Source organism: Stegostoma tigrinum, chromosome 14 (genome assembly GCF_030684315.1).
Source record: "Stegostoma tigrinum isolate sSteTig4 chromosome 14, sSteTig4.hap1, whole genome shotgun sequence".
In the NCBI taxonomy this organism is placed as follows: domain Eukaryota; kingdom Metazoa; phylum Chordata; class Chondrichthyes; order Orectolobiformes; family Stegostomatidae; genus Stegostoma; species Stegostoma tigrinum.
Window position 1 is genome coordinate 17361114 of NC_081367.1, and position 18473 is coordinate 17379586.

The 18473-nt window shown below is 41.5% G+C and overlaps 1 protein-coding gene across 6 annotated transcripts in view; it reads right to left on the minus strand.

The window, feature by feature from the left end:
- stag1a (STAG1 cohesin complex component a) overlaps positions 1-18473 on the minus strand; it is a 198617-nt gene that overhangs the window by 64246 nt on the left and 115898 nt on the right. For all 6 annotated transcript variants that reach the window (XM_048542711.1, XM_059651022.1, XM_059651023.1 and 3 more), the window contains exons 2-3: positions 13042-13226; positions 7162-7267 (exon numbers count right to left, since the gene is read on the minus strand). In XM_048542711.1, the coding sequence (XP_048398668.1) occupies positions 7162-7267; positions 13042-13070 (135 nt within the window). In that variant the 5' untranslated portion in view covers positions 13071-13226. The remainder of the gene's footprint in view (positions 1-7161; positions 7268-13041; positions 13227-18473) is intronic.

The following is an 18473-nucleotide window of genomic DNA, read 5'->3' on the forward strand; positions in this document are numbered from 1 at the left end:
ATTGAAAGTAAGGCAGAGTTAAGATAATAGGGTACAATATGAAGTATCAGATTGGACAGGCTGGGAGTTGATTTAAAGCGGCATCCAAATGTCTGGCGAAAATGGTTAGAATTCTTAAGCCTGAAGCTGCCAGGTCATAATGGGAGTTGGGTGAATTGTGAGCAGAGACAGATAACGCTATCAAAATGAAAATGGGTAGTCTTCGTGTTATCTGGGATATGGGGTTTAAAAACACAATTTAGCATTAAGTGAAACTGTTTCTGCAGTCAGGTATAAGAGCGTAGCCCAAGAATATGAGATAAAGGAGCAGAAGTAGGCCATTCAGCCCATCCAATCTGCACCACCAGTCAGTGAAGTCATGGCTGACCTGATAATCCTCAAATGCACTTTCTGGTCTCTTCCCTATAAATCCCCATTTCCCTACTAATTAAAAATCTGTCTATCTCAGCCTTGAACATACTTGAAGTCCCAGGTTCAAAAGCCTTATGTGGTAAAGAATTTCATAGATTGACTATCCTCAAAAGAAATTCCTCCTCTTCTGTCTTACATATGCAACTCCTTATTGAGATTATGACTTCTGGTCATAGATTATCCCACAACAGGAAATAACCTTTCCACATCCACCAAGTCCTTTAAGAAGCTTACATCCTTCAATGGGGTCACCTCCTATTCTTCTAAATTTCAATGTGTACAGGACCAAACTCACCAACCTCTCCTCGTGAGGGGGTCACTCCATACCCAGGATCAGGTTTGTGAACCTTCTCTGGATTGCCTCTAATCTCAGTATGTCTTTGTTTTGATATGGGACACAAAACTGTACAAGATTCCAGCTGTGGTTTGACCAGTTACTCCTTCTAGTGTTTAGCAAAACCTCCCTACTTTTGTACTCCATTCCCTTTGAAACAAAGCCCAATATTCTACTTGCTCTTCCCATTATCAGGTGAATTTGGATGCTAACTTTTTACAATTCATGCAAGAGGACTCCTAAACCCCTCTCTTCTGAAGCTTTCTGCACTCTATTTGAATAATGTTCAGCTTCTCTATTCTTGGTACCACAATGTATTTTTCCCAAATTAGATTCTATCTACCAACTTTTGTCCACTTTCTCAACCTGTTTCCACCCCTGTCCAGGCTCTTTCTACATCCTCACCACTCGCTTTCCCAAATATTTTTGCCATCCATAAAACTAGCTCCCATCCATTCACTTTTCTCATCTAAGCCTTTAATATAAATTGTAAATAATTGTGGTCCTAGCACTGATCCCTGTGGCACCCTATGAGTTACAGGTTCCATCCTCAAAATACATATTCTCTTAAGTAAATTTTTCTATTAGCTAGTCAACCCACTAACCACGTTAGTATATTAAGTCTAACAGCATAGATATCTTATAAAGTAGCCTAACATGTGGTATCTTTTCAAATGCCTTCTGAAAATCCAAAAATATTACATCCACTGTTTCCACTTTACCTATCCTGTTTGTTACCTCAAAGAATTCTAGTAAATTTATCAGGCATGATTTTCCCTTCATGGAGGCATGCTGCTTCTGTTTGACTACATTATATACTTCTGAATGCTGTGTTAGTACATTTTATATGACAGATGTTAAGCTAATTGCCTTACAGTTAACTATATTTTGTCTCATTCCATTTTTAAATAAAGATGCTACACTGGCAGTTTTCCAATCCTCTGGGATTTTTCAGAATCTAAGACTTCTTGGAAGTTTACCATCAGCGCAAAGCTGTTGGAGGGTAGAGTAGCACAGCAAGTGAACTCTGGAACTCAGGAATCACAGCCTACTTGGCAGGAAGCTTTCAAAGGGCAGAGCAGCAGAGTGAATATAAACCTACTAGAGCTCGGCGCAAAATGCGGCTGTGAAAAAAAAACTGGACTGACGTAACAGGGAGGCTGTGATCTGATAGGAAATCAGTACTAAATTTGAAAAAGAATACAGCGAAGTCGCATCAATAAATTTAATTAACTCAATAAAGTAATTAACTAAGTAGAATTGGCTGGACAGGTGATGTGTTGTAGCTGTGTGATGTGGGAGCCAGCTGATCCCACTGAGAACTGCGATGCCCACATCTGCAGTAAGTGTTGGTTGCTTGAGGAACCAACAAGCAAGCTGGTACAAACGAGCTGGAATCTGACCTTCAAACACTGTGGCACATCCGGAGAAGTACCTGGATGGTGGATTTCAGGAGGGAGTCACACCTGGTCATTGGCCAGAGACGCAAGGGCTGACTGCAAGTAAGGCAGGTAAAGGGATCCTACATTCAGGAACAGAGGAGCCTCAGCTCTTGGCCTTGTCCAACAGGTATGAGGTACCTGCTCCCTGTGTGGATGAGGAAAAGGGCTGCAGGGAGGATGAACCAATTGACCATCGCATTATGGCATGGGAGGCTATTCAAGAGTGGGGAGCAAAAAGGCAAGTCGTAGTTGTAGGGGATTCTATGAGTAGGGGAACAGTTAGATTCCTTTGTAAGCAGGATCGAGAGTCCTGCCTGATGCCAGGGTAAGGAATATCTCTGACCAGCCTGAAAGAATACTGGAGGGGGAGGAGTAGGATCCAGATGTTGTGATGCTATTTGGAACAAACAATACAGGCAAAACTAGGAAAGAGGACCTGTTCAAGGATTATCAGGAGCTAGGTACAAAATTAAGGAACAGATCCTCAAGGATAATAATCTTCGGATTGTTGCCTGAGCCACGTACAAATTGGCATAGGGATACGAGAATAAGGGAAGTAAACACCCCAAGCCGCACCTCCATCTCCTACCTACCAAACTCATCCCACTTCTTGACCTGTCCATCTTCCCTGGACTGACCTATCCCCTCCCTACCTCCCCACCTATCTTCTTTTCTCTCCATCTTCGGTCCGCCTCCCCCTCTCTCCCTATTTATTCCAGAACCCTCACTCCATCCCCCTCTCTGAAGAAGGGTCTAGGCCCGAAACGTCAGCTTTTGTGCTCCTGAGATGCTGCTGGGCCTGCTGTGTTCATCCAGCCTCACATTTCATTATCTGAGAAAGAGGTGTTCTTTTCCATGGGGCACTGACATCAGTATTGGAACAGGAGGGATCTGTACTGCTGGGACAGGCTTCACTTGAACTGAGCTAGGACCAATGCTCTAGCGAAAAGTGTAAATAAATTGGTCAACATGACTTGAAACCAGAAGTGGGGAGGGGGCTACTTTCCCCAGTGGGGAACAAAGCAGCAGGTTAACATTTTCTAAACAAGAGTCTAGACCCAAAATGTCAGCTTTCCTGCTCCTCTAATGCTGCTTGGCCAGCTCTACACCTTATTATCTCAGGTTAACATCTGTCAGGGTGGATTCAACTGTCTGGAAAAAATGTGAAGAAAAAACTGACAGGAAAGGAGAACTCAGGAGAGGTTATTAAAGTTTTCAGCACAGACACAAATAGGACAGAGTGCTTGGAAAGGGCGAGGCATCAAATTTCAAGTACACTGGATACACGAATGACAATGAAAAGAGGAACTGCTAATACAGGACTGAAGTTGTTCTATCTGAATGCACACAGTGTAAAAAATAAGGTAAATGATCGAAGTTGGCAAATATGATGAGGTGGGCACCATGGAGACGTGGATGCAAGGGGATCAGGATTAAGAGCTAAATATCCAAGGATGTACATCCTATGGAAAAAAGATAGGCAGGTGGGCAGATAGGCTTTGCCTCACCGTAAGAAATGAAATTAAATCCAAAGTCAGAAACTAAGTAGGGTCAGATGATGTAGAATCTATGTGGGTGGGGCTGAGGAACTGCAAAAGTTTAAAAAAAAACCATCGCTGGAGTTATTTAGAGAACACCAAACAGTCGTCAGGAACTGGGGTGCAAGATATACCAGGAGATAGAAAAGGTGTGTAAGAAAGGCAAAGTTACAGTGATCATGGGAAATTTCAATACGCAGGTGGACTGGGAAAATCAGATTGGTAGTCTAATGCAAGAAAAGCAATTTGTGGAATGTCTATGAAGTGTTTTTTTGGAGCAGCTTATGGTGGAGCCCAATCTAGATTTAGTGACATGCAATGAGGCAGACTTGATAAGAGCTGAGGGTGAAGTAACCCTTAGTAGGCAGTGATCATAATAAGATTGAATTGCAGAGTAAATTCAAGAGGGAAAAGAATGAATCAGAGTTAACGGTATTACAGCTGAGTAAAAGCAACTACAGAGGCATGAACAAGGAGCTCAGCAGAATTGACTCAGACAGGAGCCCAGCAGGGAAGACAGTGGAATAGCAATGGTAGGTCTTTCTGGGAGTGATTCAGGAGACACAGAAAAAATTCATCCCTAGGAAAAAGCATCATGATACAGGGAAGATAAGGTAACCATGGGTGACAAGGGAAGTCAGGGATAGCATAAAAGCAAAAGACAAAGCTCACAATGTGGCGAAGGGCAGTGGGAAACCAGAAGATTGGGAAGCTTACAAAGGCCAACAGAGGACAACAGAGGACAACAAAAAAAGAAATAAGGAGGGAGAAGATTGAATATCGGGATAAGTTGGCCAGTAATAATAAAGAGGAAGGCTGGAGGAGTTTCTTTAGATAGTTAAAGGGCAAAAGTGGACATTGGACTGCTAGAAAATAACACTGGAGAGATAGTAGTAGGGAATAAGGAAGTGGCTGAGGAACTGAATATGTAGTTTGCATCAGTCTTCATGGTGGAAGGCATGCATATCATCCCAAAAATTTGAGAGAGACAAAGGGAAGAGCGAAGTATGTGGGCCCTCACCAAGGAGAAGGTACTAGAAAAACTGAATGGCCTGTAAAGGGATAAATAAACCTGGACCAGATGGACTACACCCCAGAGTTCTTAATGAGATAGCTGAAGAGATAGTGGAGGCATTAGTGGTGATCTCTCAGGAATCGCTAGAGTCAGGAAGGGTCCCAAGAAGGCTGGAAAATCACTAACATGACACCCCTGTTTAAAAAGGGATTGAGGCAAAAGATGGAAAATTACAGGCTGATTAGCTTAACCTCGGGCGTGGGTAAGATTTTGGAGTCCATTGTGATGGACGAGAATTCTGAATATTTGGAATTGCGTATAAATGACTTTTACCTGCAGGAGTTTTTATTAAAAATGGACAGTTTAAAAAATCCCAGATTAGCTTGATTCTTTGTTTTTTAAAAAAATCTCACCTGAGACTATCCCTAAATCTACAAATCTGCCAGTTGAATGCAAGTTCCAATTCATTCTGTTTTTGAGATTTAAAATGGATTAAATACAGGAAGGATTGGACGTGCTGTGTCCTTCACAGCAAATGTCTCAAAGCACTTTACAGTCGATGAAGTACATTTGAAGTGTTAATTTTGCACTGTAGGAGTTTCTACACAGCAAGCTTCCACAAACAAACCATGACCGACAGAGATGACTCTATTGCCATTCTTGATGTAGTGTTATTAGATCTTTTGTGTCTACTTTAGAGGGCAAACAGGCCCAATGTTTAACTTTTCTCCAAAAAGACTGCGATAGGTTTAGGGTTTCAATCTTTCAACGGTGTAGTACTTCCCTAGAATTGAACTGATTTTTGAGCTCATATCCTAAAAAGGGCTTTAAATGAGAACCTCTGGCTTACAAGTGAGCATGCTAAAAACCAAGCAACAGCTAACACACACTCTTCCATACTAGAGTAGCTTTTCATTGATGGAGGAATGCCCTAATCCTGGGATTTGCTGTACTTTTAAAATCCTCACAGAGTGAAGCAGGTTCTAGAGGGACAGCAATCCTAGAAAAACTGAAACCGGGTAGTTGAAGGTAGCAGAACTGATATCCTTGCAGACCTTATCTTGGACATCTTTTCCTTCACATGCTGTAGAAGTTAAAAACTTAAAGTGTGAGAAGTGAATGCCAGTACCTCATCAACATGACTTACTGTTCAAGTAACGTTCCCAAGAGTAAGCAAAGAGATTCAGCAACAGCAACCTAGTCTGAATATAAAGAATAAGCTTTTATGAATATATACCAAGGAGAGCGGATAAGTAAATATTGGTCCCTTAAAGATAGAGACAGGATAGACCATCATGGGGAATAAGGAAATGGCAAAAACATTGAAATATTTTCCATCCATCTTCATATCAGACTAAATCTAGCAATTTAATTGCACCTTTTTTGTTCCTTTTGTTCTGCCCAAATAGCTTCTGTCCTTGACCCTCGTTGGACATCCTCCAGCACTGTAATATTATTCTTCATCAACGCTACCCACTCCCTCTTTTCCTGTCTTTCCTTAATATACTGTATCCAGGGATATATAGCTATAATATTATAACTCCACATGTTGCTTCACACCTGTAACTCACCAACTTACCAGATTCCATCTATTCACGAACATGCACAGTATCGCAAATTGACATTTTTTACTTCATTTATTTTGTACCCATTTAATAACTTACTATTTCCCTCTGCTATCATTCCCTCCTCGTACTCTGTGCATGTGTATATTCCTCACAGATACTACAACCTGACTCCCGCATACCTGCCCAGATAATTTAAAATCTCCCAAATAGGAAAGCAAATCACCCTGCAAGGAGATCAATATATTTATGCACAACCACAGCCAGTAGTAATGTCTCAAGAAGCTAAAGCCTTCCTTCCTGGGCCATATCGTCAACCATTATTCTTGCGCTTTATTTTCCTATTTTTACACTCACTCACATGTAGTATTGGAATAATCGGGATTTTACTAATTTTAAAGTCCTGCTTGCTAACTTCCTGTCATCTCTCTAAATAGTGACTGCAGGAACAGCTATGGGTGCCCACATGAGCCATCACTCCTCATAACCGAATACTGTTTTGAAGGAGACTGGAACTCAGTGCTCCTGCACGTCCTGCTTCTTCTTGACTTCTGGTCCTTATCCATTCAGTTTATCCTTGTATCCATGAACTAAACACGACATTTATGAGACTCAACCTTAAAGATGCACTAAGAATAGTGAATTAAGTCTGGCAAATTTGGAGAAAATATGAAAATTTGTAAATAAGCGTATTGGAATGTTGTGCCTTTGTATGAACTGCATAACTCTCATGTTTAAATTGTTAGATCCATCTTCTTCCTTCAAATGAATGTCTTCAGTATAAGCTTCTTAATGCAGCAAGTACCAATGCATAATTTCTATGACAAAATGTCAATACTTAATTAAAAAGTCATACCGGTGGCCTGCCAGGACCGCGAGCTCTACGCTTTTGTCCTTTCCCCTCCGGATCATCAAATTCACCAGTAACATCAGAATGAATAGTTGTTTCATTAGCTGATTCCCTGAAAGTTAAATGTTGCAGATATTAATCAGAGTATATCATAGACCATAGAATCCCTACAGTGTGGAAACAAGCCCTTTGGCCCAACACATCCATACCCACCATCAGAGCATCCCACCCAGATCCATCCCCTTTAATCCACCTTATCTACACATTCCTGGACACTACAGACAATTTAGCATGGCCAATCCACCTAGCCTGCTCATCTCTGGCCTGTGGGATGAAACTGAAGCAGACATGGGGAGAATGTACAAACTCCAAACAATCACTCAAGGGTGGAATCGAACCCGGGTCCCTGGCCCGTATCACTGAGTCCGACTGTCTACAAATTTCAATTCTTCTTGTGACCACCACCACCTGAATTTAGATTTTGCCCACTGTGAGATCAGAACTGTGGAATTAGTTATATTCTATAATACATGTTAATCAAAATTCAGTAAATTAATCTACCCAAAGTGACACAAATCAAAATCAAAGACCTACATTCTGTATGACCTACAAAAACACACCTTTTGTGAATATAGTTAGTAAGTTTGCAAATGACTCCAAAATATATGGTGCAATAGATAGTGAAAAAGATTATCTGAGTACAATGGGACCTTGATCAGATGGGCCAATGAATGACATTCGGAGTTTAATTTGGGTAAATGTGGGGCGTTGCGCTTTGGTACGGCAAACCAGGCAGGAGTTAGATGCAGAAAAAATTTACAAGGGTGTGGCTTACAGGGAGAGATTGAACAGGCTGGGGCTTTTTTCTAACCTGGAGCGACAGAGGCTGAGGGCTGACTTTATAGAGGTTTATAAAATCATGTGGGGCATGGATAGGGTGAATAGTCAAGGTGTTTTTCCTACACAGGGTGGGGGGGGGGAAGCAGCAGGTTTAAGGTAAGGGGGGGGCAGATTTTAGAAGGACCTGAGGGGTATCTCCTCACACAGAGGGTGGAGTGCACAGAGTCATGGAGGACGATATAGTTACAACACTTAAAAGGCATCTGGATGCATATATGAAGAGGAAGGGTTTAGACGGTTATGAGCCAAATTCTGGCAAATGAGACCAGGTCAGATTGAGATATCTGATTGGTGTGTTCAAGTTGAACTGAAGGGTCTGTTTCTGTGTTGTACAACTATGACTTTAAGTTTTTCACAAAAGCAGGAAGCAAAAGAGGTCAAGTTTTCTGACTTACCACAAGGTCCCTTCGTTGTCAACTGAATCACAGAAGTGTCAAGGCCAGAAGATTTAATGTGGACCATCGTGTCTGCACTAGTTCTCCAAATAAGTACCACGACTTAGTACAATTCACCTACCATTTCCCAACACTTTTGTATATTATTTAAATTGAAACAATCATCGATGTCTTGAGTGCCTCAATCGAACCTGCCTCCAGCACACTTTCAGGCTGTGCATTCCAGAACCAACTAATTATCGTGTCAAAGAGTTGTTTTCCCCTCACACCATATTTGTTCCTTTTGCAAATCACTTTAAACCCAATCCTTTTGCAGGCAGGAACTGTGTCTATCTAGCCCCCTCATGGCTTTGTAAACTTCTATCTGATTTCGTCTTAGTTGTCTTCTTTCCAACAACACTGCCAATATCTCCAAAATATATTCAAACTGAAATTTCCATATCTGTAACCAATCTTGTAAATCTCTCCTGCACTTTCTTTTCCTGTTTCCATTTCTTGGCCATAGAAGAGGTGCCGAAGGACTGGAGGACAGCCAATGTGTCACCAGTATTCAGGATGGAAGAGACAAACAGAAATATAGAATCAATGAAACACTGCATCGTGGTGATCCTGTGCAATGCTGCCTTCTTCCTGGCAAGCCACGAGAAACATGCAGAGCTTGATGTGTAGCCCCTAACTACCATGATGGGAGTGATGAAGTATTATTTTATTGGCTGTAGGGGCTTTGTGGCTCTTCATTTCATTGATGGGGTGGTCATAGTTTCTGCAGGGGTTAGGGTCTCAGCCAGATCTTCAACAACAAACAGTTGCTTGATGTGGTTGCACTGCACATGTCAGGTAAGTGACGAAAACAAAGGAGAAAGACCAATTCAACTACTGTGGGATCATCTTCTTTCCAATGGCTGGGAGGATCTTGACTAGATTGTCGGAAAACAAAACTTCCTAGAGAGCCAGTGTAGTTTCAGTGCAAGCAGAGGTCCTCAAAATCTGGTATTTGTACTCAGTCAAATACAAAATTGTTGTGAACAAAGTAAAGCCTTGTATGTAACACTCAGAGATCTTGCCAAGGTATCTGACACCGGACTCAGACTTTTGAAAATTCTTGAAATACCATGCGCGCCTTTCTAGGTTCCTGGGTATTGTGAATCAGTATCATGAAAATCAGTATGGACAAGTAAAGTGCAACAGCAACCTCTAGGCATGCTTCTAAATTTCCAAAAGGGTTAAGTGAGGATGTGTGCAGGCCTGGATCTAATTCAGCAACTCCTTGAATATAATGCTACTGCAGGGAATGGCAGAAGGGAGTATATGCAATCATGTGGGCAAATTAGAGATCTTTTCAACCTCAGGCATCTTCATGTAAAGAAAGAAGAAAAACTTATCAGTGATTTTTTTTGTATTGATGGCTGTGCCCTCCTGTCTTCTCTAGAGTCATTAAGTACAGGACAAGCTCCTTACAACATGTTTCCCGAGGCAGCACAACTCTGAATTAAAATACCAATTAAAGAAATATGAATGCCTGCATTTGCCTGCAAGCATTGTGATCGAAGTGAGCAAACTGAAAGCTCTTAAGCAATTAACCTATTAGTGAAGCATCATCTTGCCTGCTGCCATCATAGATCAGGAAGCAGGTGATAGGATCTCTAAAGCAAACACAGCATTCTTCAAAATCTAAGATTAATCTGGAAGAAACACATCATCAAAGCACAGACCAAACTCAAACGTACAAACCAGAACTGAGTCAGTGGTGCTATACTGCCACAATATTTGGCTCGCGGGCACTTCCAGCAACACTACCGCCACAGCATCAAGATTCCCTGTCAGGACTGCATCACAAACACTAAAGTCTTGGAAACAGTCAACATCAAAAGCATTGAGGTCAACTTTCTGAAAAGCCAACTACAATGGGTGAGTCACCTTGCCCAAGATCACGCCATACAAAGAGTTGCACACTGGTGAAAGGGATTGTGGAGCCCCGGCAAGCTTTTCAAAACCTCCCTGAAGACATCACTCTCTATCCCTCACAATGACTATCATTAGTGGGCAGTGTCAGATTGAGATTGAGATGTCTGGAGATGCTACAGACACCTTGGAGGCAGACCCAGGAACCAGCACTGAAGTAAAAAGGAGACGGTTAGATCCAAGATAACAAAGTGTGGAGCTGGATGAACACAGCAGGCCAAGCAGCATCTCAGGAGCACAAAAGCTGACGTTTCGGGCCTAGACCCTTCATCAGAGAGGGGGATGGGGAGACGGAACTGAAATAAATAGAGAGAGAGGGGGAGGCAGACCAAAGATGGAGAGAAAAGAAGATAGGTAGAGAGGAGAGTATAGGTGGGGAGGCAGGGAGGGGATAGGTCAGTCCAGGAAGACGGACAGGTCAAGGAGGCGGGATGAGGTGGTAGGTAGGAAATGGAGGTGCGGCTTGAGGTGGGAGGAAGGGATGGGTGAGAGGAGAACAGATTAGGGAAGCGGAGACAGGCTGGGCTGGTTTTGGGATGCAGTGGGGGGAGGGGAAGAACTGGGCTGGTTTTGGGATGCAGTGGGGGAAGGGGAGATTTTGAAGCTTGTAAAGTCCACATTGATACCATCGGGCTGCAGGGTTCCCAAGCGAAATATGAGTTGCTGTTCTTGCAACCTTCGGGTGGCATCATTGTGGCACTGCAGGAGGCCCATGATGGACATGTCGTCTGAGGAATGGGAGGGGGAGTTAAAATGGTTCGCGACTGGGAGGTGCAGCTGTTTGTTGCGAGCCGAGCAGAGGTGCTCTGCAAAGTGGTCACCAAGCCTCCGCTTGGTTTCCCCAATGTAGAGGTAGCCACACCGGGTACAATGGATACAATATACCACATTGGCAGATGTGCAGGTGAACATCTTCTTGATTGGAAAATCATCTTGAGGCCTGGGATAGGGGTGAGGGAGGTGGTGTGGGGGCAGGTGTAGCACTCCCTGTGATTGCAGGGGAAGGTGCTGGGTGTGCTGGGGCTGGAGGACAGTGTGGAGCAGACAAGGGAGTCGCGGAGAGAGTGGTCTCTCCGGAAGGCAGACAAAAGGTGGGAATGGAAAAATGTCTTCGGTGGTGGGGTCGGATTGTAGATGGCGGAAGTGTCGGAGAATGATGCGCTGTATCCTGAGGTTGGTGGGGTGGTATGTGAGAACGAGGGGTTCCTCTGGGGGCGGTTGTGGCGGGGGCGGGATGTGAGGGATGTGTTGCGGGAAATGCGGGAGACGCGGTCAAGGGCATTCTCGACCACTGCGGGGGGAAAGTTGCAGTCCTGGAAGAACGTGGACACCTGGGATGTGCTGGAGTGGAATGCCTCATCCTGGGAGCAGATACGGTGGAGGCGGAGGAATTGGGAATAGGGGATGGAATTTTTGCAGGGAGGTGGGTGGCAAGAGGTGTATTCTAGGTAGCTGTGGGAGTCGGTGGGCTTGAAATGGATATCAGTTTCTAGCTGGTTACCTGAGATGGAGACTGAGAGGTCCAGGAAGGTGAGGGATGTGTTGCAAATGGTCCAGGTGAACTTGAGGTTGGGGTGGAAGGTGTTGGTGAAGAGCATGAACTGTTTGAGCTCCTCTGGGGAGCAAGAGACGGCGCCGATACAGTCATCAATGTAATGGAGGAAGAGATGGGGTTTGGGGCCTGTGTAGGTGAGCAAGAGGGACTGTTCCACGCAACCTACAAAGAGGCAGGCACAGCTTGGGCCCATGGCCACCCCCTTTGTCTGTAGGAAGTCCCATTATCACGGTTAGATCCATGTGTACGCAGAGGCAACTACTGCTTCTTTTGATTCACTATAGAACAATCTACCTGATACAGATAGGACTGACTAGCTTCCAGCAGGTCTGCATCCAATAAGTACCAACTTCCTAAATTCTTCAACTGTGAATAAATGCCAAGAAGACAGGCAGATTGAGGGCTCGGGTATTATGTTTTCTTCTTGATGCCCAAAAGATTTCATTGTATTTTCTGCCCTGACCAATTCCCTTGTATTTTTACCTGCTGTGCAATGAATCTCCCCAAAGAGTTTGATCCTGATCAATCTTAATCCAGGGTTCCTCTTCTATTGATAAACTACCACTCCACCTCGAGTGTTTAGAGTGAGAATACAGTTTTTCCTGCTTGGACTGACTTTCTGACGTATGATAAGATTCAATATTTGATAAAAATGTTCAAAACACATTACGTAAAAAAAGCATAGAATTGGAAACTGATTCTGTTTAATGATCGGATTTTTAAAAATATTGATGAAACAAATTGTAATTGAAAATTTGTAGGGATACATAATTGTACTTTCGTAACAAAAACATATTGTGTTTGTGACATGGCTTTAATACATAGCTTGAATTTTTTTGAACACTTTGTTGGTCATATAACAATTATTTTCAAAGTGCAAACAAAATAAAAGGTTGTACAAAACATTTTAATTGTTGCTCTAATTTAGAGGATCAAAAAACTGTTTACATTCAAAGAAATCGCACTGCAGTCCACACACAAAGTGTGTCTTGAGATAAAAGATAGATATTTTGGAAATAGCCACTGCAACGTTACATCTAAAAACATATTTTTTCAATATAAACGAGTACTTACTGTAACACTGGTAACTCTGGAGTGATCATCTCTTCAGCACCTTTGCTGTCCACAAATCTGGACTGGAATTTTGTAATTTCTTCCTTTTACTTTTTGGCAATCTTTCAAGTAACTTGATCGTGTGAAAACTGTTTGCTGCTTCTTTTTCTTGATCAGTTTTTATGAGAAACATGTTTGGGCAATTTCTAAAATTAAAAGTGATCATGTTAGAAAAGTATAACAACTTTAAATAACACAGACACAACAAAACATGATTCTTTACAATTCATGCCATTCTCAATTATTAAGTCAATGAAAGATTTACATCAAGCTCCACTGCTGATCACACAAGCTTGTCCGAATTCTATGTTGACTATGAATGCTTTAAATACAGTTTGAGACACCAGTTTCTACCACCATACAGATTATGTCCAAAATACCTGGAATAATTTGTACTTTACTCTAATTCATGACTTAGTTAAAATATTGGAAACAGAACACTCCTCCATACAATGAGTTCTTTAAAAAGGCTTCACAATTTTAACTATTTGTACTTTATTTGAAATAATTAATACATGACCAGATTTTAATAAATAAAATGTAAAAATAACTTTTACAAAAACCAACATCTATTAGCATAATTATACATGGTAGTTTTAAAAGCTGGATCTGATCAAGAATAAAACTCAGTTTTCCAAAAGAAGCTACTACAAGCTTCCATTAACTCTAATTTCAGTTACGTTTTCCAAAACAGATTTTTTAAAGTTGACTGCATTTTTTATTCCAAATGAAATACATTAGAAATTGGAACAACTGAAAAAAGCCACTTTAATACTCAGTCTTCTCTATGCTTGGAACCCACTGTTGCTCAGTTTTGTGAAATCACAAGGGAAAAGAGACACCCACAGGAATACTTCTGTATTGCACACTAAAAATTTGTTTCAATTCTAAATGTTTACATCCACGTTAATACATTTTATTTTGACACTGCACCATGTTTTGCTACAGTATGATTACAAAGGGGATGTCACCAAACCCTCTTATATGGTTTGTATTTAAAGTAGCTAATCTTAAACCTCTTGAAATAAATTACATTATTGGTTAAATACATTAATCAAAGACTGTTTTCATAAAATTCTAAGATCTTGTGTTACATGCTTCATCCACAGCTACACATTTAAGGCATCTTTTGAAAAGGACAAGGAGTTTAGTTATTCAAATTACAAAGAAGTTCCAAACTGATCTTGTGGTGTGGTCTCTCCCTCCAATTTAGCTGACACTTTTGTCTCACCACCAGGGGCAGTATAATCCACAAGCTTAAAATGATAAAAGCATTAACCCCTTGGCTAACTATTTCTAAAGCTAAATTGAAATATTTCAAGTTCCATTCCAACAAAAAAACTAAAGCAAAAAAAAACTGTTTGATTCGTTTTGGCACTTATACTTAAGACACCACCAGGATCTAAAAATTTTAACATTAAATGCTCAACTAGTTACAAAGCAGTAACAATGAAGAATATCAAAATTAAATCTGCTACTCAATTAGTTTTATTTTTGCACAAGGTGACCAACTGTCAACAAACCTAGTGTTACTATCATTTTAATATTCTTGAAAACACGTATTTCTAAGAACCTTCAATATATACCGGATTCAACGAAACTCAATTTTACAAAAACACAAATTAAATAACTTATTAGCCTGCCACTAGATGGCTGCATTGCAGATAAGCTGATGTAAGGTTAGCTTGGATCTTACAGCTGCGGTGAACTCTTAAATGTTATGAAGCTACAGCCTACAGCTTCTAATTTCTGTAACTTAGAATGGTACACGTATTGTTTCTCAAGCACAGCGTGCAGCATGTTACCAGCAGAGGGTTCTCCTAGATAATACGAACCATCTCACTCACAGATAATCTAGATTCAACTCAGAACTACAATAGCCATTACAACTCAAAAGAAAAAAAGCAATTCAGAACTTTATAAGTCAGCGTTTAACTGCTTTAAATGTGCTTTCCTGCTGAACTCACTTTAATCTGTCTTGGAATATTGGCAGATGCCATTATGTACTGCTGTGCTTGGGTGAATTTTGTTTTGGTTTTCAAATTGTTTTGGCATTCTTGCATGCTCCCTGGCAACACAAATCCTCAGCTGACTGTTTCCTGTCTGACAAGCCTGACAAAACAGCTACATAGCTGTAAACTGCAGCTAATCTTGCTACAATAGCTGGTGAATGAATAGCAATGCCCATCCCCCACCCTGTTAGCAGTATGCTCCGAGGACAGAAGAAGTCAACTGAGCATTGAATTCTTATCATAAGATAAACAAAGGGGACACGTTTCTGTGTGCTTTCAACAGAAATAAGTGACTTTGAATTCCTGAAGTTCTAAAGAAAAAAGCATTATTATCCACTTTACTTTTAGTCACCCTTCCTAATATCTTTCATTTGCCTTTGCGTCCTTGGAAACAGAGACATTTTTCATTAATAGCAATATAGATTTTCTACATATGTACGTGCAACTAGTACTGATACTCTGTTACTTCTTTGAAGGGGTGTGGGCATTGCTAGCATGGCCAGCATTCGTCAGCCATCCCATACTGTTCTTTAAGTGAGTGGATTGCTACGCTATTCAGAGGGCAGTTAACAGTGAACTATATTGTATGGGTCTGATATCACATACAGGTCAGACAAGAATGAAAAATTTCACTCCGTTAAACACCAGAGTGAAATCAGATCAGTTTCATAACAATCAATGAGAGTTGACATGGTCACCATCACTAGTTTATGCTTCAGATTTAGTGAAATTCAAGATTTCACCAACTGCCATGCTCCCACAGCATTAATGTGGGCACCTGGGTTGAAATTACCACAATACACCCTTTTATTAACCACAATATGATTTAATTAGGAAAAAATAAACTGAAACCCAGCATTAGGTAATAGAAAATCAATTAGAATACTCAGGTCCAGATGTCAATCATTTCTATTGCGTAATGATCACCTGTAGTACGAACATTTTTCAGTGTTAGCTCAATGCATACTATTTTGATTATTTAATTCATAACAAAAATTTTAAGCACAATAAGATGTTAAAATGGAAGTGTCATCTGATGTCGTTATTTATAGTTTAGTGGGTTCTGTAAGGTTTAGGAATATCGTGATTATCAACTTAATTCTTAAAATTCTTGTGCTGCTTGCACAATTTCTTGAAGAATGCCCCAGAATATGAAGTGTGCCATGAAAAAGTTCAGTAATTTAAGCCAGCTAGAGATAGCTTCCTGCAATTTTCAATCCCAATACTCATTTGCTGGCTGCTTTTCTTTGGTGCCAGTTGCTCATGTTCAGAGAGGTGGTTACACTGCAAGTTAGGGGCAAGCAGACAGATAATGAATGGGTGACTACCAGCTGGTTCATTAGATCCCACTCATTAACTGCTGTTCTGTCTGGGTGAGCAATGGCCCAAGGGGAGTGAAGCAAAAACCAAACCTGTACCTCCCCTGGTGCCCAAGCTCTAGAGGAAGAAAGGAAGAAGAGTGTAACAGCTGTACTGATGGGGGATTCATTGGAGAAACAGGCAGACATTTTGGAGGCCAGTAATGTGACACCAGAATGGTATGTACCTCTCTGGAGCTAGGATCTAGGACGTCACAAAGGAGATACAGGCCATTCCTCGGGGAGGGCAAACCACTAGTAATCGAGGTCCACACTGGTCCTTATGAGACAAAAATGAAATATGGTCCTGCAAACAGAATTTAGGCAGCTAGGTAGGTGTTCAAAAGTTCAGGGCCATGCAATTGACTATAGAAACTGGAGGACAGGACATGTGACTATGTGGCTGGAAGGAAGTTTTGGATTCTGGCACACTGCGACTGGCTCTGGAGAGTTGGCACCTGTGCAGGCCAAACAGGTTATACCTGAACAGAATCAAGACCAAGCTCATTGTCAGTGTCTGTTACTAGTGGTGGGAAAAGGTTTAAAGTAACTCAGCAAAGCGTGGGAATCCGGACAGAACACTGGTGATTACAAGGATTCAAAAGGTCTGGGAGAGCAGATAGCGCTTGGAGAGAGAATAGTATGTTTGAAGTTAGAGTAAGAGCAAAATAATGAAGTCGAAATCAGGATTAGACTGCACATATGTGCAGTTAATCAGATTTGAGAGTTAGAGGCAAGAATGCTAGGACAGGGTGTTAAATATTCTTAGTTATAAGGTGATCAAAAAAGACTGGGAAAGGGAAAAATGGTGAGCAGCATTTTTTGTTAACAAGAACAGCACTGAGGAAGAGAGGATGTTCCGGGGTTCAAGAACAAAATCGACTTGGCTAGAACTGAGGAGCGAAAAGGGTGCAATAGTCTATAAACTCCAAAGAGTAGGAAGATGTAAAAGAACAAATCTGTAAGGAAATCACTGAGATACACGTCACTGAGTGCTTATCCAGGGGAGATTAATTACTCTAAAATAGATTTAGTGTAGTGTTAGGTTCAGTGCAGATAGTAGCAAGCATTCTTAGATGGTTTTCTGCAGAATTTCTTAAAGCAGCATGTGTTTGGTCCAACAAACAAGCAGGTCTGTTTCTTGATAATTAAAAGGGTCAAGTAGATAATGGGGAGTGGAGGAAATATTTAGGAGATAGTAACCATTCTAATAGTAGAATGTTTAGGATTACTGTGGAAAGGGACAACAAGTTAAAGAAAGACTAACTAACTGTGGGAAAGACAATATCCACTGGGCAAGAAGGGTGCTGGGCTCTGTCCTTCGGCACTGCAGCAGAGCATCCAAAAAGTGTGAACTGGCTGGAGACGCTTCCCCCAATTTGCATTCCCAATCCTCGTTTGCTGGCTGTTTTTTTGGTGTCAGTTGCTCATGTTCAGAGAGGTGGTCACGCTGTAAGTTAGGGCCAAGCAGACAGATGGCAAATGGGTGATCAACAGCTGGTCCATTAGATCCCACTTAGTAATTGGTTTTTCATTCTGGATACTGGTGAACAATGGCTCCTCAGATGAGTTAAAGGAGGAGCCAAGCCTGTGACTCTACTGGTTACCCACTGCTGCACATTCTCTTTGAATCCCACCCCCTGACAAGCTATTCAAACACTCCCCAAACACCAACAGACCTCCCCACAAGAATGGTGGTCCCGTTCCAGTTCAGGTGAAACCTGTCATCCTTGCACACGTCTTATCACCCCTAAAAACATTTCCAGTCCCTGAAATCTAAGATCCTCCCTCCTGCACTTCCCTCCAGCTATGCATCCATCTGGACTAACCTCTTCATTCACCAGCAAGTGGCACATACATAGGAAAATGCTAAGGCCTCAGCTGGAATGCTGCACAGAATCTGGGCACAATGCTTGAGGAATGATATGAATACACTGAACACAGCGCTTAATTGCTTTATATGAACAGTTCCGGGCATGAGAAACTTCAGTTATGAGTATAGATTGGAGAAGGTGGAGAGTAT